Source organism: Spermophilus citellus (genome assembly GCF_964194105.1).
Source record: "Spermophilus citellus genome assembly, chromosome: 10".
Classification (NCBI taxonomy): Eukaryota; Metazoa; Chordata; class Mammalia; order Rodentia; family Sciuridae; genus Spermophilus; species Spermophilus citellus.
The window spans coordinates 118,235,708-118,263,034 of NC_138197.1; the positions used below are offsets into that span (position 1 = coordinate 118,235,708).

At 34.8% G+C, this 27,327-nt stretch overlaps 2 protein-coding genes across 3 annotated transcripts in view; one reads left to right on the plus strand and one right to left on the minus strand.

The window, feature by feature from the left end:
* The window catches only part of NUP37 (nucleoporin 37), a 36,031-nt gene extending 22,270 nt beyond the window's left edge, over window positions 1-13,761 (minus strand). Inside the window, exons 1-4 of one of the 2 annotated variants that reach the window (XM_081311468.1) lie at window positions 13,427-13,684; window positions 11,753-11,966; window positions 3,083-3,207; window positions 1,400-1,472 (exon numbers count right to left, since the gene is read on the minus strand). In XM_081311468.1, the coding sequence (XP_081167594.1) occupies window positions 1,400-1,472; window positions 3,083-3,207; window positions 11,753-11,908 (354 nt within the window). In that variant the 5' untranslated portion in view covers window positions 11,909-11,966; window positions 13,427-13,684. The other variant, XM_081311467.1, reaches the window with a different exon arrangement.
* Window positions 13,762-13,838: 77 nt separating this feature from the next.
* The window catches only part of PARPBP (PARP1 binding protein), a 55,094-nt gene continuing 41,605 nt past the window's right edge, over window positions 13,839-27,327 (plus strand). Inside the window, exons 1-2 of the mRNA XM_081311560.1 lie at window positions 13,839-13,927; window positions 17,988-18,143. Coding sequence (XP_081167686.1) covers window positions 17,991-18,143 — 153 coding nt within the window. The 5' untranslated portion in view covers window positions 13,839-13,927; window positions 17,988-17,990. The remainder of the gene's footprint in view (window positions 13,928-17,987; window positions 18,144-27,327) is intronic.

Below are 27,327 nucleotides of genomic sequence, written 5' to 3' on the forward strand. Positions count from 1 at the left end.
CTCTCTAAGCTTTTTACCTTGTTATCTAGTGCTTTTCACACTTATTGCTTAATATACATAATATGAACTTCACCTTCAAATGTTTTCCTTCTCTTGCTCAATGTAACTGCCAGCAATGGAGACAGTATTATAAGCCCAAAGTCACAATCAACACAGTAATCCCCTTCTGACCATAGAAGGAACAAATGGGAAGTTGTAAGCTGGAGGACAATGTGAACAGGCAAGATTCCATTTGTCAAAATCTTTATAGTTGAAGTCCCAAATAAGCCTGCCAGATATTTGAATATCTCAATGGATTTTCTTCCTTCCTCTCTCCTTTCCTTCCAAAACCTTGAATTTGATCTGTTCACTATATAGAAATTCATGATAAAAAAAGGGGAAAAAAAGCATTTCCGTGTAATATTAATAAACCCAACTCCTCCAAATAATTCTCAAATGCTTCTCCTCTGTTCTGAGACAAATTAACATTAAATGTTTAATATTTATCATAATGAGCATATTAACTTTCAATAGGTAAAAATTTTATGTGCTATTTATACATTTAGTTATTCATGGTAGAGCCTTAGATTAATCAATATGTACAATACATTATCCCTATTGCACACAGCTTAAAGCATAATTTTCACTACTCTCTAAATGATTGGAAAGGTTTACCTTTGCTTTACAACATATTTTAATTTGCTAGAAAGTCAAGAAGGCAATACCATTCTTATAAGAAAATGTGATAACAATTTCAACCCATCCTGAGGGCTATTACATTACCAGAAAATATAATATATATAACCCTATATAAACGTATATAGGGTTATTATGTATTAAGTACCATTCTGTTTTACATGAATTAGTTCAAGCAATGCTCATAATTCTAAGAGGGAGATGCTATGATTACCTTTTCCCTAGAGATTAGGGTAAGAGTTTACAGAGATTAGATTACTTGACTAAGGTTACACCATTACTAAACTAAGGTTATACCATTACTAAACTGTAGAGCTGGGCTTCAAATGCAGGGGTGTTGGCTCCTGTGTCTGAGCTCTTAACCACTTTAGAAGCCTGTCTGGGCTATGCTGCCCTTACCATTTGTTCCCTTGAGTTCAACTCTTACTCCAAGTATGTTTGCATCCATTTTATTTTTACTATACCCGACTATGATTTTGACATTTTCTTATTTACTGTTTCTACCTCATATTTTACTACTAAATGATATCAGATTTAGAATCTTCAGTCATTACTAAGAACCTAGTTACTACCGTATATAACAGAATAAATGAGTCCCCAAATCACAAACTTTGAAGATGACAATAAAAATTCATTTCAAATTAGGATAAATAACTTAAAAGAAAAATAATAACATGTTTTAAAGTAAATTCTGAATATTTATGAATTATACTTGTCAACATACCTTATATTCATTTTTATCTTGAAGATCTGAAGTAAATAATCTAATTTTCATATCAATAGCCGAAGTACAAAATCTGGAAGCAAAAAAAACCAAACAAATCCATTTTTAGTCTCTGTAAGTAAAAGTCTTCCCTTCCTATTGTCCCTCCCTCCAATTTTCACTGGAATGTTTTATAATTCATCATCATGCTTTTCCTGAGGATGCGAAGGAGAATGTTGTAGCTCTGTTGTAGGAAATATTATATGCCCATTAAAGCACACAGGAGGCAAATTAAATATTTTATTTTGAAAACACATAAAATGTTACCACATTCTGGATTTGTCTCTTCAATTATAAATCAGTACATGAATGCCTGGTGTTGCTCCACTTTTCTTTGAATCTTTTCTACCTTAGGAGCATTTAATCCATCTCTTAATTAAATCAGAAACCTCAGAGAAGTAAAGTAAGGTGAACAATTTATTTTCTAGCCACTATGAAAGGAAAGCAAGCAAATGGAACATGAAAAAGAAAACATCTAAAGAGAAAGAAAATAAACTCAAGATAATAACATGCTAAAGAGAATCCACCAAGAAGAGCTGCTTTTTTTAAAAAAATATTTTTAAGTTGCAGATGGGACACAATAACTTGTTTACTTATTTTTCACTATGGTGCATTAGGATTGAACCCAGTGCCTCACATGTGCAAGGCAAATGCTCTATCGCTGAGCTATAATCCCTGTCCAAGAAGAACTTCTTTTTAAATGTAAGATAAATGTTAATGATGGTTAAGAGCGATGCCAAGTCACACCTTACTTGCTATGTAGTTATGAATGCACTTATTTTGGAACACTATGAAAAAAATATAAAGTAAAGAAGGCTACTTTAAGTTTAATCACAATTGCCCACATTATGTATAAAACAGTGAACTGGAAGTATAAATGGATTCTTTCTTTTCATATTATTGCGTTTCCTAAATTTTTAATGTGTTATTTTTCACAAGAGAACTATGTAATTTATTTGGAAAGGACAAAGTTATGTCACTAGGTTGCTGTGAAGATATTCTTTAACTTTTTGGCAGTATGGGGACTAAACCCAGGGCATGCTGCACAAGTGTTCTAACACTGGGCTATACCTCCAGTCCCAAAATATTAACTTTAAAATTAACGGCTGGTTAATATTTTCTGTATTACTTTCATTTGTATAGTTCCAAAAAGGATTTGAATAGCTTATCATAAATAAACAAAAAAACCCAAAGTGATGAATTGCAGCAAATTCATTAAAAGGAGGCAAACATGCACTGAGCAATGAAGGGAATGATCACAAGATATAAGCCCTTGTACAGACGGCTTCAGCAGGCATTACTGTCTCAACTAAATTTAGTTTTTCAGAAAGTTGGATTTTCAGTAATTAAGGTGGCAAAATAAGAGAAGAATCTGTGAAGACTTCAAATTTCTCATATGAATTTCAGGTAAAGATCTTTGTAGTTTGGACCAAACACATGGTCAAGTCATCACTGCCATGACTACACATTTAAATCACAAATAAATATGATAATCCTAATCTAATAATAGCAATGTCAAAATATGGAATCATCTAGAGTCATGGAAAATGGGCATGGAGGAAACAGTCTCTACAATCAGACTTGTCATCATTTAACATAATCAGAGAACATTATTAAATACTGCATTTGAAACTTTAAACTTACTTGATTACTGTAGGCAATGAATCAAGTCTAGTCTCTGGGCTCCAAGCTATGCCATCAACCCTGATTCCATGGTGAAATGTTCGAAGGGTTTTATATTGAATTCCTTCAATGTCTGCTTCCTCCTCCTAAGCACATAAATAAATGTTTTAACACGTTTGGAGGACAAATAAAACAAATATTCTGAATTTCATTATAATAAAAAATTTATCAGGAGGCCACGTAAATATTTTGGAGACTGAGATTAAACTAATTTATAGATTAAGCCATAACAAAACCAAAGTTGTTTAGGCCTTACAAAATAAATCCCTAGCACAACTAAAATCAAGCAGTAAATGTGTTATGGTTTATTCTAGGAAACATTTTACTTTTAATAGTAAACATATTTTATAACAAGTTCAAGAAAAAAGTTACGTTTTTCAAAATCAGAACATTCTAAATAAATGAATGATTATACATGGACTATCAACTTGATGATATAAAAATGTACATAAAGTTTGGATTAGATACTTTGGGGCCTTAAAATGCTTCAAAGTCATTATAGTGAATGTTTTCTCTTGGATGAGCAACTCTATCCAGGCCTCAAAAAGTTCCAGAAGATATAGTCCAATCAAACACAATTTTGTATATACATGCACTTCACATATGCAAATAAAGTACTACAAACAAAAACAATAAAACAGCAGACTTGAACCTACAAAGACATCAGATTAAAAATAATTATTGCAGCAGAATGTGGTAGCATGTCTGTAATTCTAGTGATAGACAGAAGGATTGCAAGTTCTAGGCCTTTGCAATTAATTTGGTAAGGCTCTGTCTCAAAAAAATAAAAGGGCGGGAGATAGAGCTCAGTGATAGAGTGCCCCTGGATTTATTCAATCCCCAGTACTTCAAATAAATAAAGAATAATCACAGTGGTACATGCCTATAATTACAACTACTTGGCTAGAAAGATGGCAAGTTCAAGGATAGTCTGGGCAACTTGGTGACACTGACTCAAAATAAACTAAATAGACCTATAATCAAATCAGCATGATATTAGCATAAAAACAAACACACTGACCAATGGAACAGGATTCAAAAATCCTGAAATAACAAATTAATCCATGCATTTACAGACAATTGATTTTTTTTATAAAGGTCTGAAAAACATGCAATGGGTTAAGGACAGTCTTTTTAATAAAGACGAATATCCACAAGCAGAAGCATGAAATCAAATTGTTATTTCATAAAGAGTTAGATGTACAACTTGAAACTGTAAAATGGCCAGAAGAAAACATGAAGGAAAAGCCCCACAATACTAGTCTGGGCAATATTTTGAATATGAACCCAAATGCAAGGGAACAAAAGCAAAAACTGGACTATAAAATTCCTCTGTATCTAAAAAGCTTTTACAAAGCAAAGGAAACAAGTGTGAAGAGAACCTATAAAACGGGCAAAAATATTTGTAAACTGTAAATCTGATGAGATCAATATCCTAAATATAGGAGAAACTCAAGAGCAAAAAACCAAAAATCCCAATCAAAAAATGGGTAAAGGACCTAAATGACACACAATGGCCAAAAGGTATATAAAGAATGCCCAGTAGGCAAACTAAAATCACAATGAGATAGCACCTCACATCTGATAGAATGGCCATATCAAAAAGAAAACAAGTGCTGAAAAGGATATAGAGAAAAAGTAGTCCTTGTATTTTGTTGGTAGAAATGAAAATTATGCCAACTATTATAAAAAACAATATGGAGGTTCCTAAAAATATCAAAAATTAAAAATATATTAAAAATTGAACTACCCTATGATACAGCAATCAAATTTCTGGGAATATAGCCAAAGGAATTGAAAATAGTATATAGAATTGATATCTGCATATCTGTATTCACTGCAGCATCATCACCGATAGCCAAGATATGGAATAAACCTAAGGGTCCACTGGTGGATAAATGGATAAAGAATGGAATGGATAAAGTATCTGTTCATACGGGAAACACTAAAAAAGAAAATCTAATAGAAATAGGAAGTAGAATATTGGTTTCCAGAAACCGAAGGAGGAGGGGTGACGTTGGACAGAGGACACAAAAATTCAGTTTGATAATTGTTTTTGAGATCTACTTTAGGGCATGGTGACCACAGCTCATAATAATGTAGTACATTTTTCAAAATGGTTAATAAAAAAAATTACAAGTCTCATTACAAAAAATGAGGTAATGAACATGTTATCTTGATTCAACCATTCCACATTTTACATGTATACCAAAATATCATATTATATCCCATAAATATAAAACTATTTTAATGAAAAATTAAAAAAACCAGAACTTTGAGATGAAGATACACTTGAAATTTAAAAATTCAATGCTTAGATGCAGCTGGGAGATGGATTTATAAAAACTACTCAGAATTCATCCAAGAGAAGACAAAAAGAGAGGTTTGGAGACAGAGAGCATTTTAATGGGAAGTTCCATCGTTTATCTAATCTGAGTTGTATGAGAAGAGAATAGGAAGGAGGCAGTATTTGAAGAGACAATGGTGAAGGATTCTCCATATTAGATGACACCCACCAGTAGCCACATTTGTTTCAGGCAGCTAAAAACACATCCATAGCTAGAAATAATGTAGGGAAACTTCAGAAAACACATACCTACAGGCGGGGGTGAGGAGGGAGGGAGATAAAGAAAGAGGAAGAGAGAGGGAGCTAGAGATATTAATCTTAGCAACTGAAGCTAGAAAGAAAAGTCTTCTAAAATAGATTTTCTAAAACAGAATATTAGACCAACAACCAACTTCTCAGCAGAAACAATAGCAGGAAGACAGTAGAATTAATGTCTTCAAAATGCTGAAAGAAATAAAATTTTAGACACAACAAACCTGATTTCAAGAATGTGGTTGTGTTAAATAAATTTTCAGAACAACAAAACCCCAAAATTTGCATCAATTAAACGATCTGGGACTGGCAAACTATAATTCAAGGGCCAAATCTGGCCCATGGCCTGTTTTACAAGTTTCATGAGCTGAGAATCAATTTTACATTTTTAAGGTGTTGTGAAAAGAAAATCAAAAAAACAAAGAGTAACATTTAACAGAGTCCTGAGAGCTTGGCAAAGCATAAAATATTTACTATCTGTCCCTTTAATGAAAACATTTGCCAACTCTTGAAGCAAAGAATATGCTTTGGGAGAAGAAGAGTGATCTTAGAAAGCTTGAAATGAAAGGAACAAGGAGTAAATAACTGAAGGCTAACAGGTGGGTAAATACAAACAAATATTAGTTATGTAAAACAGCAATATCTAATTTGTGGGTTAAAACAAGAGGAAAAAGGAAGGAAAACTAAAATACTGAACAAAAATCTGGAGCAGTGAGGAGGACAGTTAAATGTGAAAGGATTTGTCTTCTTCAGAACGAAGGTAAAGATATTAATTGTGACTCTAATTAAATATTGGTGTTCAAATATCTTTGGTAATCATTATGAAATAGAGAAATACCATATAAAACTTCTAAACAACTAAAGTGGAAAAAATGAAAAGGAGTGTGTATGTATGTGTGTGTAAAATGTAAACTGAAAACATGATAAGAACATGCATATTGACAATTTTTCTACACCAGAAAATGAAAAGTAACCCAACAGTATAGGAATAAATAAATTGTCATGTTATATCATACAATGCTGAAAATAAAGGAACTTCAACTTGGAGGAATCTAATACATACACTGTTAAACAAGAACAACAAATTTAAAAGATTGAAATAAAATTTAAAACATGAAAACATAGTGATTTGGAATATACATACATAAAAATGCTATAAAGAAAAATAAGGAAGCAACAATACAAAATTTCAAACATGGTTACCCCTTAGTGTGAGACAGAATGGAAGTAGTGGAGGGATATTCACAGGTCTTCAAAGGAATTGCTAATATCCCTTTCCTAGGCTAGGTAGTAGGTAGTATACAGGGATCCACTTTATTACTTTTCATTATAACTTATCTAGATAATAACTATTTTTAAATACATATTTTTATGAGCATAAAATACTAAAATTTAAAAATAAATCATTCTTCCATTTAAACCATTACCTGAACTAATTTTTCTAAAGATTAAGGCAAACAATTTTACAAATTTGCCAAAAGAATGTTCAGTACTAAGTAATGCTAGTCATCTTCTATAGAACTATGGGATTATAAAATATCAGAGAAAAATCCAGAGCAGGTGATACTTGATATATAATGGAATAAATGTCTGTATAAACAGGATTACCTGAAGGCCAGTTTTAAGAATTCCCTTCAACTTGAACTAAATGTAATGTTTCATAAATGTACTCTACTTGCATCCAAGTAGATGTGTTGATTTTCCCCATGGCAGGCTTTGGGATCTTAGCCAAGACATTCTACACATTATCTTTTATCTTCACAGACATACTACACATTATCTTTCTCTACATAATTCAGATATCCTTTGAAAATAACTTTAAATTTCAGATGAATTTAGAGTTAATAGCAGAAGCTTTTCTGTAAATGAAAGGGGAAAATAGAAATACACCTATCAAGGAAAGAAACACTCTGCCAAATTTTAGTGCTTTACAACGTGTGTGTATAATAGCTGTATAGCTAACAGTCAGATATGCCAAGACAGCAACCACTAAGCAATTTTAAAATAAGTTTAGGAGACTAATCATAGCTGACTTCATAGTTTGGATTACATTTACTTTTCCACACCTGACAAACCAATCTCCTCAAAATGGAGTTTTCAAATAAAAATGCACATTATTTTGTCCCTATAACAATAGTAGTGAAAAATCAGGTCCTTTATTTGTTGAAAATTATACATGGAATCATTAGGTGGTCATGGGCTCAATCTCAGGGATTGTATATAGCTTGAGTATTATGAATTACCAGTGAAACTTTTTTTTCCCCCTGGCAGCACTGTCTGTCATTGAGCCAACAAAAAGGATAGAGTGCGTGTGTGGTATAGGCAGAGATGAATGCTATTTTGGGATCAATCTGAGGTGCAGGCAGTATTGTATAGTCAGGAAATTAACAGACTCTGGAAAACTTGCTATAATAGAAATGATTATACAAGGCTCCAAAAATTTGAGGTTGAGACATCAGCCATGTTGATGAAAGGGCTCTTGTAAGGGTTTAAAATGCATTAGCCCACACCTATTTAATGCCAAACACAGAATTTCAGTTAGACAAGACTGTGAAGTTTATCTAGTTTGTTTCTTTAATGCTTTAATCTCTAGTAGAACATCTGAAAAAGTTTGCACTTAACTCCCATGAGTTTAAACTTACACTGAAATTTGTCTTCAAATATATTATCTCCTCTGAATCATGATATATTGCTGAGAACTGAAGGTTATGGTTATAAATATTACTGTCAACTTACAGAGGAAGATAAGAGAACTGTGCTATCTGATATTGTAGCCACTAGCCACATGACCTAAAGCATTTGAAATGTGGCTAGTTCAATTTGAGACGTACACTTTATAAAGTGTCAAATATACTAGATGATTTAAAAGATTATGAAAATAATATATCATTAAAAACTTTCTACTTTTTTCAAACAGATCTCCCTATATTGCCCAAGGTAACCTCAAACTCGTCATCCTCCTGCCCCAACCTCCCCAGTAGCTGTGATTACAGGTACATGCCACCATGTTCAGCCAGCCATTAATTTCTGCACTGATTACATGTGTAATATTCTAGATATAGTGGGTAAAAAATGTTAAAGTTTAATTTCACCTGTTTTTGAAGTTTTTAGATGACTACAATATTTAAATTGATATTTGTGCTCATATTATATTCCTACTGGACAGTACTGAATTAGCTCCCTTTGATAGTACTGATTCATGGTGAACACACAGATTACTAAAAACTCTTAAGTCACAATTCTCCCTTTCAGATATAACAGTCTATCATTTTAAGACTTTATATTCAATTTTAGCTTGCTCAACTGGGCCCATAAATCCAATCGATTAAATAACATTTGGATCTAAACACAACCTGACATATAACAGGTGCTCAATAAATGAAGTCTGTTATCCACGGCATTAAGGTATCCTTCTCAGCTTCATGTGCCACATAAAAACGATGTGCTTGCCTAAATCAATGTTCTCATTCAAGTCCAACTAGATATCTTAATTCTTTAATGAAGACTCTCTGAATAGACTTAGAAACTTTCATGCTTCTTTTGTCCTTTATACATAGGGCTTCTATTGCACTGCTTTAGATTTACATATCTCCTTGAGGGCAGGGTTTTTGCTTTTGTATTTTCCTGGCAACTACTATGCACTTAATGAATATTTGACAATTGCATGACATCAGTCAATAGTACTATATCATTCCACTCACATTTCTATCATACTCAAAATGACAGCTTTAGGTTCTGAAAACTGTTCAACTGAAATTCAAAATCAGTATTTTCCTAACAGTCTTATAAGAATTGCCTTTCCGATAGGAATGTCAAAATCTCTCAATGCAATATACTTTGCATAGTTTTCTCTTAAGAGTTCATATCCCATTTGAATCAAATGTATGATATGTCAGGATCATTGTACTGTCTTGAGCAACTAAAAAAAAAAAAAAAAAAGACAAGAGGCATGAAATTTGAGTGCTATTAAACCTGAAGGTTCTAGGATGAGAGACTAGGAATGTTTAGTAGGTTTAACTAGATTAAAAAATAACTTCAAAGAGATTAATTTATTCTGAATCCTCAAGGCCAAACTAATGGAACTCATCTCTTTCAGAACTGTTTTATCTACCTTCTTGAAAAGAAGCACAGGAAAAGAAAAAAAAAAGTATAATCATAGGGTCTAGATCCTATTTTTTTCATTTCCTAATCATGCAAATCCCTGAACTTTTCTGAAGCAGAATATAAATTCTGAAAGAAAAGGAACTGTTTTGTTTAACTGCATTTGTAATGCCTGGCTTAGAATATGATGTGATCACTCACTATATGCTAAAATAATACAAAATCTAATTTTTCCCTAGGTAATTTGGAGATAAGATCTACATCGCTAACTCCCAGGTCTGAGAATCATTCAAGACAATGCATGTCACTATAAACCATAATGGAATAATACAAATGCTTTCACTTGTTCTCTTTTCTCACTGAGTCATTTTCCCCACTTCTACCCATTATCTCTGTCTTTCCTTTTTCCTAATTTGTTCTCCCTTCTTGACTTTCTCCCAAAACATGTTTTAACTGATCATAAGCTAGAGATAAACATTTTTCAAAGTCTGTGTTTACATTTACCAATGTTAAAATAATGAAGCAGGAAGTTTGTTTCACCTGTAGGGGGCTGTTTTATTCTATTACTGGACTACATGAGAGAAATTATTTCTCCTTGGTCTTTTTCAAAAGTATGTTACATTATCTTAATTATATGACTTTTTATCATCCTAATCCAGCATTCCAGCTGAAATTAGGTCAAGGGGCAAATGTAGCCTAAAAGTTACAAACTCCTGCCCCTACCTAATAAGACAATGTGGGGTAGCCTAAGAGTTCTCATGTTTTACTCAAATAACAACAAACTAAAACCTTAAATATATACTTCCCTTTAGGATAAATATGAATGCATCCTAATTTTGTATAACTTTACACATTTATTGTACTATAAAATGCTAAATTGCATTCTGATGACAAAACTGTTCAAGATATGAAACTTGTCTCTTAAGTGAAAGAGGAAATAATGTTTATAACATCACTTTAATAATAGTTATTTTAAACCTTTGAAAATTGGGGACTGCCAAACTACCTCAATGATTAATTCTAATTTGAGAAATATAGTTCTATGAATAATATCCCGATCAAGAAAGGATTAGCCATAGATTCCAGATGGTTAAAGCTTCAATTATTTAGGCTCTTACATGTAGTAGCTTTCCCGTAAGAAAACACTGTGTGTGCTCACCACAAAGCAATCTTACTCTGGTGTTAAATATGGGGCTACAACTATCACAACTACCATTATCAATGATAATTAAAACATATACAGATTGCAATGTACCAGATGGCATCTAGAAATTTTATACACACTAACTCATCATATCCTCAAAAAGTCCTTTTGAGCATTATATTCTAATGATTATAGGAGAGGATAAGTACTTGCTCAAGACTATGCAGTTGTTCAGAGGTACAGCCAAGCAGAAGTAAAATACCCAGGTATTTTGGCTCCAGAATTTATGCTCTTAAGGGCTATGCTGACCTGCCTGCTCACTTAAATACGATCCCATATCTCATATACTTTAGATATATATTTTAAATGTAAAAAGTGAGAACAAATTAATAAGAAAACTGAATATCATGAAAGTTGTAAATTCTCCTGGAAGACTTTTTAAGCTCTCAATATGACCTTTTTTCCTATGTAAAAGCAGAATATAGAAAAACTGCAATTAACTGGATTTGAACTTTTTCTGTGCATACCAATATTCAGTTACTCGTAGCCTTTAATTACCACAATATTTCATTTCTACTCATAGGCAAAAAAGGAACTTCATACTCTACGTTTTCATTTATATAATGTTTGCACAAATCTCAAGCATATATTACTGGGAATATCCTTCTCTGTGGGTCTTCGTATTTTTTTTGCACTAAAATTTAATATACTTTCAAAGTTTAACTTTGTATAAATTTCTTATCAGTGAAATATTTTCACTATCATTCACTGTAGTTTGTGCACTAACCTGAAATGTACATGTGCCAATAACCACATAATTATTGCCACCATATGCAATTAGATTTCCTGAATCCCCACTGTCAAAGGGATTAAATTCTACCACATGTACATAATCGTCGCAATCCACAGTGTAGGCAGCATTTCTTGTGGGATCTTGCTTCATCTTGTATGTCAAAACTGGAGCAGTAAATAGAATATTTCTACTGCACAATGTCGCGAAACTGTGGATGATAGCACAGACATAATTAGAAGTGGTCAGTGTTAGTCATTTAACAGATGATTCAAAATAAGGTTTGGTATTGCACTGTCAAAGGCAGAGCCCCAAAAGCATTTAGAGTACTTATCAAGGGACAGAAGATACAAGGAAAAAAACCCTCACTTTAACTAATTATAATTAAGCACTGTTCTACAGCTTTGCTCTTTACCACATTCATGATACCCACGTATATAACATCATAAAATTGTGTCTAGATTAATTAAAAGATACACTGAGTACTTAAAGATGGAATCATCTTATGGCTTGGGGACATAGCTCAGTTGGTAGAGTGCTTGCCTCATATGCACAAGGCCCTGGGTTGGATAAAAAAAAAAAAAAAAGGAATCATTTTAAAAGAAAGTATATTCATAAGAAATTAATAATAGTTAAAAATTTATGAAACAGTATTTGTAGGTACCTGTTTAGCATTTTACTGGCATACCCCTAATATTCGCACTAATCTAAAAACAGGTAATACCTATTGATCCCATTTTACAAACCAAGGCATCGAGGCTTTAGGTGGTTAATTTGTTAAGCTCATAAACAAAAGCCAGGACTTGAAAGATTTTATTGTGTTGGGCACTGGTGCTAGAGGAAACAAAACAAACAAACAAAAGATGGCCTCTTTCCTTGAAGGAAATCACCAACAAGGATAGTTATGACTAGGTGTGAAAAGTGCCATAACAAAAGCTGATATAAAATACAGATCCTGGAGGATCTAGAGGACCAACATGTGTGACTGATTTACAAAACTGGGCACAAAACCTCAACTAACCTGTCAGGACTTAGAGTGCACTCTGAAAATAGCATTCCTGCATGAGAATTATGAATCTTAAAGAGCAAAAATATATATTTTTTAAAAAGCATAAGACACAAGAGCTGGAGTTGCAGCTGGGTAGCAGAGCACTTGCCTAGCACGTATGAGACACTGGGTTTGATCCTCAGCACCACATAAAAATAAATAAAAATATTATGTCCATCGACAACACACACACACACACACACACACACACACACACACACACACAAGAACTGTTCTGAAAACAGCTGGACTCGGCAATGAAAACAAATATCTGGGGGCCAGGGTTGTGGCTCAGTGGTACAGTGCTTTAGCATCCGTGAGGCACTGGGTTCGATCCCCAGCACTACGCTAAAAAAAAAAAAAATAAAAATAATAATAATAAAGGCATTGTGTCCATCTACAACTAAAAAAAAATTAAAAAAAAACAAAAGAAAAAACAAGTGTCTGAGTCTGTACTGAGAATGAGATAAGTCTTACCCCTCAGGGAGCTTATACACTAATAACCTTAATGAATGCGCATCCAGGACTGGACACGTGTTAAGGGTAACCAGCAGGTGAGAAGTCCTCCAATGCAGAGAGAGATGCAAGTGCCAGAGTTTGGAGATCGAGACTCGGTACCTCACCTATTGCTCTTGAAAGCCTGGTGCCAATACACTCACAGGGCTTCACTGTACCCGGAGAGCTGGGACTTGCCCACTCAAGTCACAGAGTGGAAAGGCAGATGAAGAGGGAAGGAACAAGATAACTCCCAAGCCTCTCCCAGAGCCAGGTGCGTCCCGTGACAACCCGCCTCCCTGAGACTGAGATCAAAGGGAAGAGCTCCTGAGGTACAGGGTTAGGGTTAGGGTGGACCCGCAGCGACCGGCGAAGGCCCCCTGGATCGCCCGCGCGCTACGCACCGGAGAAGGCGGGGAAGCGACCTGGAGGGAGCTGGTCTCAGCTGCGGGCTGCAGCGGCGTGCGTGCCTCTGCTTCCGGGTCGAAGGGCGAGCGCAGCGATTGGTTCCCGAGCCCTCCCGCGATATTTGAAATGTAACCCGCAGCTACTTGAACAGCGGTCAATCTGTAGTCGTGAGGGGCCTTACCTCCCTGAGATTTGCACCTCCTGGGTCTTCTCTGAGCTAAGTGAGTCTCGCTTTCTCCTTGCCCGCCATTCCTACTTTGGGTGACGATTCAAAATGCGTCTTGTCTGAGCGTTTCGGTGACAGCACAGTGCTAAGTGACCATCTGGGGTTTTGTGTAGTGGCTTTCTCTAAAGACTATTGGGTCAGCAGGCATTGGACAGGGTTCACAGTATTTTGTGCTGGAGCTGAAAGATCCCGAGGGATCCTGCAGATTGGAAGATTGAGGTTCATGGAGGCTTGCTTAAAGTCCATTAGAAAGGCAGGAAATCAGGATTCTAGTTCTACGATGTAGGCGGACTCCAATTCCACAATTCCCCTCTTCCTTTGTTATTATTTGCACCCAAGGAACATTTAGGACCTGCCTTCTGATAATAACAGCATCAACTGCCATTTTTGTTTAGTACCTACTAAATGCTCAGCATTAAGTGGGTTGTATAATTTTTTCATTAATGCCTAATCATTTTATTAGGTAGAAATTATCTGACCCTTTCTGCAGATGCTCATAAAAGATTTTAAATACCCCAAAGCGTAGAACTAACCAATAAGGGGTCTGAGTGTTAATTCGGCTGTATCTGAATCCAAAGTATATTTCTATCAACCATCTCACTTTGCCTCCCAGTGAGAATTTTCTGTTTCATATATATATATATATATATATATATATATATATATATATATTTTTTTTTTTTTTCTCCAGTGCACCTTGGAGTAGAGTTTTTAAAAATAAGTGTTTATTACTAAGGCCACATTCTAAGGCTCTTTTTGTACAGTGTAGCCTGCAAAGTGCTTGCACATAAAGTCTCTCATTGACTCCTCTCATTGACAACTGGCTGGAAGGTAAGTTGAAAAATTAGATTTTCAGTGTTCTGATACCTCTACTGGGCAGCCAGGTGTAAAGCTTATTAACTAGGTTCACACAGCCACTGGAAGAGCTACTAGAAGAACAGGAACTAGATCAGAGGTTGGCAAACCATTTGCACTTCCTGTTTTTGTACAGTTGGCTTCTGAACTAACAGTGGACTTTACATGTTTAAATAGTTGGGAGAAAAAAAATGAATATTTTGTGACATGCAAATTATATGAAAACACAAATTTCAGTGTCCATAAATAAAATTTTATTGGATCACAGCTATGCTCATTTGTTTATATTTTGTCCACGACTATTTTCATACTATAAGGTAAAGTAGTTATGACACAGATGATATGGCCTGCTTGTCTCAAATGTTTACTATTTGTTCTCTCCAAAAAATTTGCTGACCCCTAGACGAGACTCTTGGTTGGTGTTCAGTCACCATTAGTGTTTTTCCCCCCTTCTTTTTATCCTTCTCTCTTTTGGTATTTTGGAACTGAGAATTTAGCCTAGTGATGCTTCCAGCTCTTATCATTATTTTGCGACAGTCTTGCTAAATTTGCGGAGGCTGGCCTTGAACTTGCAATCCTTCTACCTTAACCTCAGGAGTTTCTGGGATTGCAGGTGTATACCACTGTGTCCGATGTAATGTTGTTTCAATTTTAACTCAAAATAACCTACAGCCAGGCAGGGTGGCACATGCCTATCATCCCAGCAGTTCCAGAGGCTGAGGCAGGAAGATTGCAAGTTCAAGGACTGGAAATGGAGCTCAGTGGTAAAGTTCCCCTGGTTTCAATCCCCAGTACCAAAAACAAAACCAAGCAAAAATGACTTAGAATCTCATAATGTGTGATAATAGGTTATGTGCTTTTTTATGTGCCAAGCACTGTTCCAAAAGCTTTGTGTGTATTTATGTCATTTTCTCATTACTCTCACAAAACCCTACACATAGGAACTATTTTTACTTTCAGTTCAAGGAAACTAAGGCAGGACAGTGATATAAGTTGGCCAAGATCCCATAACTAGTAAGTAGTTGGAGCCAGGAATCAGAATGATCTAATTCTAGATGAGTTTTCACTTACAGGAATCTCAACTCATAGTATCTTTAAAAAAAAAAATACCAGTAAGGAATCTGCTGAAATTTTATTTCAAGTAAACTGATAATATCACTGGCGCTGATGCTTTACTTACTTCTTCATGTTCTTCTTTTTAAGAGATGGAGGTGGTATTTTGAAGAGAAATATAACTTAGCTATGTATGGTCTGCTACCTGTGTTTTTAAATTGTATTACAGATTATGTCTGTAATTTAAATTATTATTTTGCAGATGGCATATGCCCTTTTTCTTCATTGTACAAACCTTAGGTACCTAGTAAACATCTGGGATTCTGTTTATGCTTCATAAGAACAAAAGGATAACAGAGGAGTCAGTAAATAGGATGTGTATGGAAAATACCACATGTGAAGAATGTGTTGGAGACTTGGGTAGTTAAAAGAAAATGGGAAAAAATCTTAGCAGGCATATTTGTAAACTCAGAGAAAGGAATTGGCTGCCTTGTGTATATAAAACATTGGCACGACATCAGGTTATTTTGAAGGGCTTTTGTCAGCATGAGAAGAAGTTATGAAATATAGTGATTTAAGAGTCCAGCTTATGGACTTAGAAATCTATATTTATGCCTGTTTGGCCATTTACTAGCTGAGTGACATGTGCATTATTTTCTTCAGGTGTGAAATGAGGATAATAATAGGCTTTACCTTGATATGGTACTTTTAGGAGTTGAGTGGGGTAATCAATATTAAGCTTTTGAAAAGTATCTGACACCACATAATTCCTAAATGTTAGCTCTTTCATTGGTTGTCTATTGCTGTGGCAACAAACCACCTCAAAATTTGTGACTGTAAAATAACAACCTTTTTTTTAATGGTTCTGTAGGTCAGCAGTTTGGTACTGTACTCAGCTAGGTCATTCTCCTGCTGGTCTTGCCTGAGATCACTCATGTTGCTGACATTCATCTGGCAGGTTGACTGAGGCTAGGTAGTGTAAGGTCACCTCCCTCATTCACCTGTGAGTTGGTATAAGTTTCACATGGAGTGCTGTGGTTCTCTGTCATGTGTCCATTTCAGGAGGCTAGCATGAACTTTTTAATACAGCAGTCTCAGGGCCACAATATAGTGAGAGGTCCTCAAGACCCAGAATGGATGATTTATTAGGAGAATTCAAAGTACTCAGCATATAGTCATAGTCATGGATATAATTTATTACAGCAAAAGGATACAAAACAACAGTGCAAAGGAAAAAGGAATATGGGGCAAAGTCCAGGGAGACCAGGTATAAGCTTCTAAAGGTCCTCTTCCTCAGGAATCAACCAGAAACAGGTGACAACACACATGAAATGTGTCTATTGGGGAAGACTTATTAGAGACTTAGTGCCAGGTTTTGTTTTGTTGTTGTTGTTGTTGTTTTGTTATTTTGTTTTTTAACTGGGGGCTGAGCACATAGGTGTGCTCTGTCTGGCATTTACCAAAATTCCAGACTTAGAAGGAGACCAAATGTTCGTCATAAACTATATTATTTGTACAAATAGTTTAGCACAGTGAACTACTTTTATTGGAAACCCTCCTGAAATCTAAGTTCCCAGAATCTAGCTGCCAATGGTAGCAGTCATTCTTGATGCATTAACTCTTCTGCACCTCCTAAGGCCTTGTCTTCAAATTCCCATATGTCATTCTCATCACATGATATTGGTAAAATTAAGTCACAAGACTGGCCCAGATTCAAAGGGTTGAAAAATAGACCACCACTTTTGGAACAATATAGAGATGGGAGGAAATTGGCTTTTCCCACCCTTAAACTACCATCTATCTCAAAATAAATATTTTAAAAATACAGCTTTAATTAGTTGTGTCTGCGTCTTTAATTATAAGTTTGCAGAATTCATGTTTTTTTTTGTGAATTTTCAGAATTGAAGGTTGAATTTTGTTATTTCAAAAGATTTGGCTTAAGAAAACTAAAGTAGAGGAAAATATGATTGAGCAGAAATTGTATTCTGTTTTCCTGAATTTAATTAACAACAATCTTGGTAAATATGAAATACTCTCTCATTTACTACTCCCCCCCCCTCCTTCTAACTGTGCTTGCTTACACATGTTAAATGTTAATTTCCAATTAAAATAAGGCACTTTAACATTGTATTCTGTCCTACTTTAAGGGAATGGCTGTGCTTAACCAGAAATCTGTCTTGGACATGATTAAAGCATTTAGAAAGAACTGGCATGTTCTTTGTGATTCTGAAAGAACTACTCTGTGTGGCGCAGACTCCATGCTCTTGGCATTGCAGCTTTCCATGGCAGAGAACAATAAACAGGTTAGTAAACTATATTTAGGTTTACTCTTCTATTTTTTTCTAAGTAAAAATAAGGCCTTTTATTTGCTGCCCATTTAAATATATATATATATAAATATACATATACATACACACACACATATTTTAGTCATAGACACAATACCTCTATTTATTTACTTTTATGTGGTGCTGAGGATAGATAGAATCCAGTGTTTCACATGTGCTAGGCAAGTGCTCTACCACTGAGCTAAAACCCCAGCCCAGTTGCTGCCCATCTGAATAAATTTAAGCTTATGTCCATAAATTTCTTTGCAACGTTTGCCCCTTCTATGATGGTATCATACATTAAAAATGCTGCTGCATATCTGTGTCAAAATATTTCAATTGCTTTTGAAATAATTTTTTTCAAAATTGAGACCTTCATATGTACAATTTGACATAGGACATGCACATTTAATATTTCATGGGAGGTCTTCAGATAAACATGCAACTATTATGATTATTATGGTTAAATTTATTCCTGTTTAATAAGTGTTCCTTGGTTCCCTAAAAGAAGTTCTAGATGACACATATACTTTTTATTTGAACATAATTATAGTTTCAAACTCTATGGTATGGATTAATTATTCCAAAAACAGATTGTGAAGACTAATAATTTGTGAAGACTTTCAAACAATACTGACCTTTTGTGCTCTAATCCTATAAATTCAGATTATCCTAATCTGCACTGAAGCACTGGAAAACTGCCTTTTAAAATCTCCCTTAAATGATTTTTTTTATAGACAGCTTGGGCCAAACTAAGGGGCTGGAGGTGTTCATAGGCTAGAAGGAATAATGTAGGCTAGAGCAGTTAAGGAAAAACTTCTTGATTTTAGGTAGATTTTGGAAAAAGGAAGGGAAGGTTTTAGAGGAAGGATGTATTTCATAGCATAATAATTTTTAATAATGAAATAAACTAGAAATAATCTAAATGTACATTGTTTGTAGGTTCTTTTTATGTAGGTTTATAAATCACTAATGGAATGCTATGCAATCATTAAAAAGCTTGGGTAGATATACATTTATTGGGTTGGAAAAAAATATATATATTGCTAATAAAACAAGTAGCATGGAGTTATAGTTAAGAATAAGGGCTCTGGGAGTCAGTCTTGGTTCACAGTCCATTTTTAGCCTTTTGATAGGCCTTAAGCATATCTCAATTAAAAAAATTTAAAAAAAATTTTTTTAGTTGTTGATGGACCTTTATTTTACTTATTTTTATGTGGTGCTGAGGATTGAACCCAGTGCCTCACACGTGCTAGGCAAGCGCTTTACCACTGTGCTACAACTCTAGCCCTTAAAAATTTTTTAATAGACAAAAATCATATATATTTATCCTGAATAATATATTGTTTTAAAAGATATATACATTGTAAAAACGATTAAATAGAGCCAATTATCATACATATTACCACACAGGCTTATCATTTTTGTGATAACATTTAAAATCTGTTATTTTATTAATTTTCAGGGATACAAAGTATTCTCAGTTAGCATGTTATACAGTTGATCTCTTAAGCTTATTCTTCCTATCTAACTGAAATTTTGTATCCTTTGACCAATATCTCTCTAATTTAGTTCCCATCTGGCTCCGGCTAACTCTCGTTCTACTCTCTACTTCTATAAGTTCAAGTTTGTTACATTCCATAAAGAAGTGAATCTTTGCAGAATTTGTCTTTCTGTGCTTAGTTTACTTCATTAGGATAGTATCCTCCAGGTTCGACCTGTTGTCACAAATGACAGAAATTCCATCTTTTGAAAGATTGATGGTATTCTATTGTGAATATATACAAAATTTTCTTTTTCTATTCATCCATTGATGGACATTTAAGTTGATTTCATACTTTAGCTATTGTGGGTAATGCTTCAAGGGAACACAAGAGTGCAGTTATCTGTTTTACAAACTGAATTCAGTTCCTTTGGTTACACACCCAGTGAAGGGATTGCTAGATCATATGGTAGTTCTAATTTTAATATTTTGAGGAACCTCCATACTATTTTCCATAATGACAGTACTAATTTACACTCCGAGCAACAGAGCCTTAGGGTTCCCCTTTGTCTACATCTTCTCAAACACTTTTTATATGTCATCTTTTTAATAGTAGCCATTCTGATAGTGTGAGGTGATACCTCATTGTGGGTTTAATTTGCAATTCTCTAATAATTTACTCATTCTGAGCATGTTTTGATTTTTCTTGGACATTTATATATCTTCTTTTGAAAAATGTCTATTCAAATTCTTTAATTATTTTTAATGGAATTATGTTTTATAATATTGAATTGTTTGAGTACCTTATGTAGATAGTAACTCATTATTAATGTTTGTTTTGCAAACATTTTCTTCCATTCTATTTTTTTTTTAACTCTGTTGTTACATTATCCCTGAAGAAGTTTTTTAGTTTGAAGTAGTCTCATTTGCCTATTTTTGCTTTTGTTGCTTGTATGTTTAGGTTCTTAAAAAAAAGTTATTGCCCACACCAGGTGATGGAGCTTTTCCCTGTGTTTTTTTTCTAGTTGTTTTACATTTCAGGTCTTACATGTAAATCTTCAACCCATTTTGAGTTGATTTTTTAAAATGATCTGAGATGAAGGTCTGTTTTCAGTCTTCTGCATGTGAATATTTAATTTTCCCAACACTGTTTATTCATTCTTTCCCTGTCATGTGTTCTTGGCATCATTGCTGAAAGGCAAACTGACTATAAGTGTGTGGATTTATTTCTGGGTGCTTGCTCTATTCTCTTGCATTGTCATGTGTCTGTTTTTAAACCAATACCATATTGTTTTGATTACTATACCTTTGTAGTATATTTTGAAATTAGATAGTATGATGCCTCCAGCTTTGTTCTTTTTGCTTAAAGATTGCTTTTGCTATTCAGAGTCTTTTGTAGTTATATATATACACATTTTAATATTTTCTCTGTTTTTGTGAAAAATGCCATAGAATTTGATAGGGATTGCATTGAATGTGTAGGTTAATTTGGGTAGTATGCACATTTTTAACAATATTCTAATTCATGGACATGGGATTATTTTCCATTTATTTCTGTCTTCAGTTTCTTTTATCAACATTTTATAGTTTCAATGAACAGATATTTAATAAATTAACTTCTAAGTATTTTTATTATTTTTGTAGCTATTTTCTTTATTTTTGGATAGTGCACTGTTAGTATACAGATTACATTACAGATTTTTGTACATTTTTAAAATTTTATATTCTTCTACCTTACTGAATTCATTTATTAATTCTGACAATTTTTTGTGGAGTCTTCAGGGTTTTCTGTGTATTAGATTATGTCATCTCCAAACAGAGACAATTTAACATTTTCCTTTGTAATTTTTTTTTAAATTTTTATTGTTGGTTGTTCAAAGCATTACATAGTTCTTGACATATCATATTTCACACTTTGATTCAAGTGGGTTATGAACTCCCATTTTTACCCCGTATACAGATTGCAGAATCACATTGGTTACACATCCATTGATTTACATATTGCCATACTAGTGTCTGTTGTATTCTGCTGCCTTTCCTATCCTCTACTATCCCCCCTTCCCTCCCCTCCCCTCCCCTCTTCTCTCTCTACCCCATCTACTGTAATTCATTTCTCCCCCTTGTATTATTTTTCCTTTTCCCCTCACTTCCTCTTGTATGTAATTTTGTATAACCCTGAGGGTCTCCTTCCATTTCCATGCAACTTCCCTTCTCTCTCCCTTTCCCTCCCACCTCTCATCCCTGTTTAATGTTAATCTTCTTCTCATGCTCTTCCTCCCTACTCTGTTCTTAGTTACTCTCCTTATATCAAAGAAGACATTTGGCATTTGTTTTTTAGGGATTGGCTAGCTTTACTTAGCATAATCTGCTCTAATGCCATCCATTTCCCTGCAAATTCTATGATTTTGTCATTTTTTAATGCAGAGTAATACTCCATTGTGTATAAATGCCACATTTTTTTTTTATCCATTTGTCTATTGAAGGGCATCTAGGTTGGTTCCACAGTCTTGCTATTGTGAATTGTGCTGCTATGAGCATCGATGTAGCAGTGTCCCTGTAGTATGCTCTTTTTAGGTCTTTAGGGAATAGACCTAGAAGGGGAATAGCTGGGTCAAATGGTGGTTCCATTCCCAGCTTTCCAAGAAATCTCCATACTGCTTTCCAAATTGGCCGCACCAATTTGCAGTCCCACCAGCAATGTACAAGTGTGCCCTTTTCCCCACATCCTCGCCAGCACTTGTTGTTGTTTGACTTCATAATGGCTGCCAATCTTACTGGAGTGAGATGGTATCTTAGGGTGGTTTTGATTTGCATTTCTCTGACTGCTAGCGATGGTGAGCATTTTTTCATGTACTTGTTGATTGATTGTATGTCCTCCTCTGAGAAGTGTCTGTTCAGGTCCTTGGCCCAATTTTTGATTGGGTTATTTGTTTTCTTATTGTTTAATTTTTTGAGTTCTTTGTATACTCTGGATATTAGGGCTCTATCTGAAGTGTGAGGAGTAAAGATTTGTTCCCAGTATATAGGCTCCCTATTTACCTCTCTTATTGTTTCTTTTGCTGAGAAAAAACTTTTTAGTTTGAGTAAGTCCAATTTGTTGATTCTAGTTATTAACTCTTGTGCTATGGGTGTCCTATTGAGGAATTTGGAGCCCGACCCCACAGTATGTAGATCGTAGCCAACTTTTTCTTCTATCAGACACCGTGTCTCTGATTTGATATCAAGCTCCTTGATCCATTTTGAGTTAACTTTTGTGCATGGCAAGAGGAGGGGATTCAGTTTCATTTTGTTGCATATAGATTTCCAGTTTTCCCAACACCATTTGTTGAAGATGCTATCCTTCCTCCATTGCATGCTTTTAGCCCCTTTATCAAATATAAGATAGTTGTAATTTTGTGGATTGGTTTCTGTGTCCTCTATTCTGTACCACTGGTCCACCCGCGTGTTTTGGTACCAGTACCATGCTGTTTTTGTTACTATTGCTCTGTAGTATAGTTTGAAGTCTGGTATCGCTATACTGCCTGATTCTCACTTCCTGCTTAGAGTTGTTTTTCCTATTCTGGGTCTTTTATTTTTCCATATGAATTTCATGATTGCTTTATCTATTTCTACAAGAAATGCCGTTGGGATTTTGATTGGCATTGCATTAAACCTATAGAGAACTTTTGGTAATATCGCCATTTTGATGATGTTGGTTCTGCCTATCCATGAACAGGGTATATTTTTCCATCTTCTAAGATCTTCTATTTCTCTCTTTAGGGTTCTGTAGTTTTCATTGTATAAGTCTTTCACCTCTTTTTTTTTTCCTAATTGAAATTTATTTTATTTTATTTTATTTTTTTACAAAACCTTTTACAAAACCTTTTATTTTATTTTTTTTCTTTCCTATCCCCTACTATCCCCCTCCCCTCCCCTCCCATCTTCTCTCTCTACCCCATCTACTGTAATTCATTTCTCTCCTTGTTTATTTTCCCATTCCCCTCACAACCTCTTATATGTAATTTTGTATAGCAATGAGGGTCTCCCTTCATTTCCATGCAATTTCCCTTTTCTCTCCCTTTCCCTCCCATCTCATGTCTCCATTTAATGTTAATCTTTTATTCCTGCTCTTCCTCCCTGCTCTGTTCATAGTTGCTCTCATTATATCAAAGAAGACATTTGGTATTTGTTTTTTAGGTATTGGTTAGCTTCACTAAGCATACTCTGCTCTAGTGCCATCCATTTCCCTGAAAATTCTATGATTTTGTCATTTTTTATTGCTGCATAATACTCCATTGTGTATAGATGCCACATTTTTTTATCCATTCATCTATTGAAGGGCATCTGGGTTGGTTCCACAGTCTAGCTATTGTGAATTGTGCTGCTATGAACATCAATGTGGCAGTATCCCTGTAGCATGCTCTTTTAAGGTCTTCAGGGAATAGTCCGAGAAGGGCAATAGCAGGGTCAAATGGTGGTTCCATTCCCAGCTTTCCCAGGTATCTCCAAACTGCTTTCCAAATTGGCCGCACCAATTTGCAGTCCCACCAGCAAAGTACAAGTGTACCCTTTTCTCCACATCCTCGCCAGCACTTGTTGTTTGACTTCATAGTGGCTGCCAATCTTACTGGAGTGAGATGGTATCTTAGGGTGGTTTTCTTTCACCTCTTTTGTTAGGTTGATTCCCAAGTATTTTATTTTATTTTTGAGGATGTTGTGAATGGAGTGGTTGTCCTCATTTCCATTTCAGAGGATTTGTCGCTGATATACAGGAATGCCTTTGATTTATGCGTGTTGATTTTATATCCTGCCACTTTGCTGAATTCATTTATTAGCTCTAATAGTTTCTTTGTAGACCCTTTCGGGTCTTCTAGGTATAGAATCATGTCACCTGCAAATAGTGATAGTTTAAGTTCTTCTTTTCCTATTTTTATGCCTTTAATTTCTTTCGTGTGTCTAATTGCTCTGGTCAGTGTTTCAAGAACTATGTTGAACAGAAGTGGTGAGAGAGGGCATCCCTGTCTTGTTCCAGATTTTAGAGGGAATGCCTTCAATTTTTCTCCGTTCAGAATAATGCTAGCCTGAGGCTTAGCATAGATAGCTATTACAATATTGAGGTATGTTCCTGTTATCCCTAGTTTTTCTAGAGTTTTCAACATGAAGGGATGCTGTACTTTGTCGAATGCTTTTTCTGCATCTATCGAGATGATCATATGGTTCTTATCTTTAAGTCTATTGATGTGGTGAATAGCATTTATTGATTTCCGTATATTGAACCAGCCTTGCATCCCAGGGATGAATCATACTTGATCATGGTGCACAATTTTTTTGATATGTTTTTGTATTCGATTCGCCAGAATTTTATTGAGGATTTTTGCATCTAGGTTCATTAGAGATATTGGTCTGTAGTTTTCTTTCTTTGAAGTGTCTTTTTCAGGTTTAGGAATCAGGGTGATGTTGGCCTTGTAGAATGTATTTGGAAGTTCTCCCTCTTTCTCTATTTCCTGGAATAGCTTGAAAAGTATTGGTATTAGTTCTTCTTTAAAGGTTTTGTAAAACTCTGCTGTATACCCATCCGGTCCTGGGCTTTTCTTAGTTTTTAGTCTTTTGATGGCTTCTTCTATTTCCTCGATTGATATTGGTCTGTTTAGGTTGTCTATATCCTCCTGACTCAATCTGGGTAGATCATATGACTTAAGAAATTTATCAATGCCTTCACTATCTTCTATTTTATTGGAGTATAAGGATTCAAAATAATTTCTAATTATCTTCTGTATTTCTGAAGAGTCTGTTGTGATATTGTCTTTTTCATCCCGTATGCTAGTAATTTGAGTTCTCTCTCTTCTTCTCTTCGTTAGCATGGCTAAGCGTCTGTGGATCTTATTTATTTTTTCAAAGAACCAACTTTTAGTTTTGTCAATTTTTTCAATTGTTTCTTTTGTTTCGATTTCATTAATTTCAGCTCTGATTTTAATTATTTCTTGCCTTCTACTTCTTTTGCTGTTGTTTTGCTCTTCTTTTTCTAGGATTTTGAGATGAAGTGTGAGATCATTTATTTGTTGGTTTTTTCTTTTTTTAAGGAATGAACTCCAGGCAATGAATTTTCCTCTTAGAACTGCTGTCATTGTGTCCCGTAGATTCCGATATGTTGTGTCTGTGTTTTCATTTATCTCTAAGAATTTTTTGATTTCCTCCTTGATGTCTTCTATAACCCATTGATCATTCAGTAACCTATTGTTCATTCTCCAAGTGATGCATGATTTTTCCTTCTTTCTTTTATCGTTGATTTCCAGTTTCATTCCATTATGATCAGATAAGTTGCATGGTATTATCTCTACTACTTTATAATGTCTGAGAGTTGCCCTGTGACATAATATGTGATCTATTTTTGAGAAGGATTCATGTGCTGCTGAGAAAAAAGTGTAACTGGTTGATGTTGGGTGGTATATTCTATATATGTCAATTAAGTCTAGGTTGTTAATTGTGTTATTGAGTTCTATAGTTTCCTTATTCAACTTTTGATTGGAAGATCTGTCCAGTGGTGAGAGAGGTGTGTTGAAGTCTCCCATGATTATTGTATGGTGGTCTATTAGACTCTTGAACTTGAGAAGAGTTTGTTTGATGAACATAGCTGCAGCATTGTTTGGAGCATATATATTTATGATTGTTATGTCTTGTTTGTGTATGGTTCCCTTGAGCAGTATGTAGTGTTCCTCTTTATCCCTTTTGATTATCTTTGGCATGACATCTATTTTATTTGATATGAGTATGGACACTCCTGCTTGTTTCCGAAGTCCATATGAGTGATATGATTTTTCCCAACCTTTCACCTTCAGTCTATGTATGTCTTTTCCTATCAAATGCATCTCCTGTTGGCAGCATATTGTTGGATCTTTTTTTTTTTTTTTTGATCCATTCTACTAGCCCGTGTCCTAAATTGGTGAGTTTAAGCCATTAACATTTAGGGTTATTATTGAGATATGGATTGTTCTTCCAGCCATATTTGTTTATTTATGTTACTTAACATGGATTGTTTTTCCTCTTTGATTATTTTTTCCCTTTACTGTACTACCTCCCACTGTTGGTTTTCATTGTTATTTTCCATTTCCTCTCCCTGTAATGTTTTGCCGAGGATGTTTTGAAGAGTTGGTTTTCTAGCTGCAACTTCTTCTAACTTTTGTTTATCGTGAAAGGTTTTAATTTCATCTTCCATCCTGAAGCTTAATTTCGCTGGATACACAATTCTTGGTTGGAACCCATTTTCTTTCAGCGTTTGAAATATGTTGTTCCAGGATCTTCTAGCTTTCAGAGTCTGTGTTGAAAGATCAGCTGTTATCCTGATTGGTTTACCCCTATATGTAATCTGCTTCCTTTCTCTTGAAGCTTTTAAAATTCTCTCCTTATTCTGTATGTTGGGCATCTTCATTATAATGTGTCTAGGCGTGGATCTCTTATGATTTTGCACTTTCGGTGTCCTGTAGGCTTCTAGAATTTGGGATTCTGTCTCGTTCTTCACGTCTGGGAAGTTTTCTCGTATTATTTCATTGAATAGATTGCTCATTCCTTTGGTTTGGAGCTCTGTACCTTCCTGTATCCCAATGACTCTTAAGTTTGGTCTCTTTATGTTATCCCAAATTTCTTGGATGTTCTGCTCATGGTTCCTTAACAGTCTTGCTGAGCTGTCTATGTTCTTTTCAA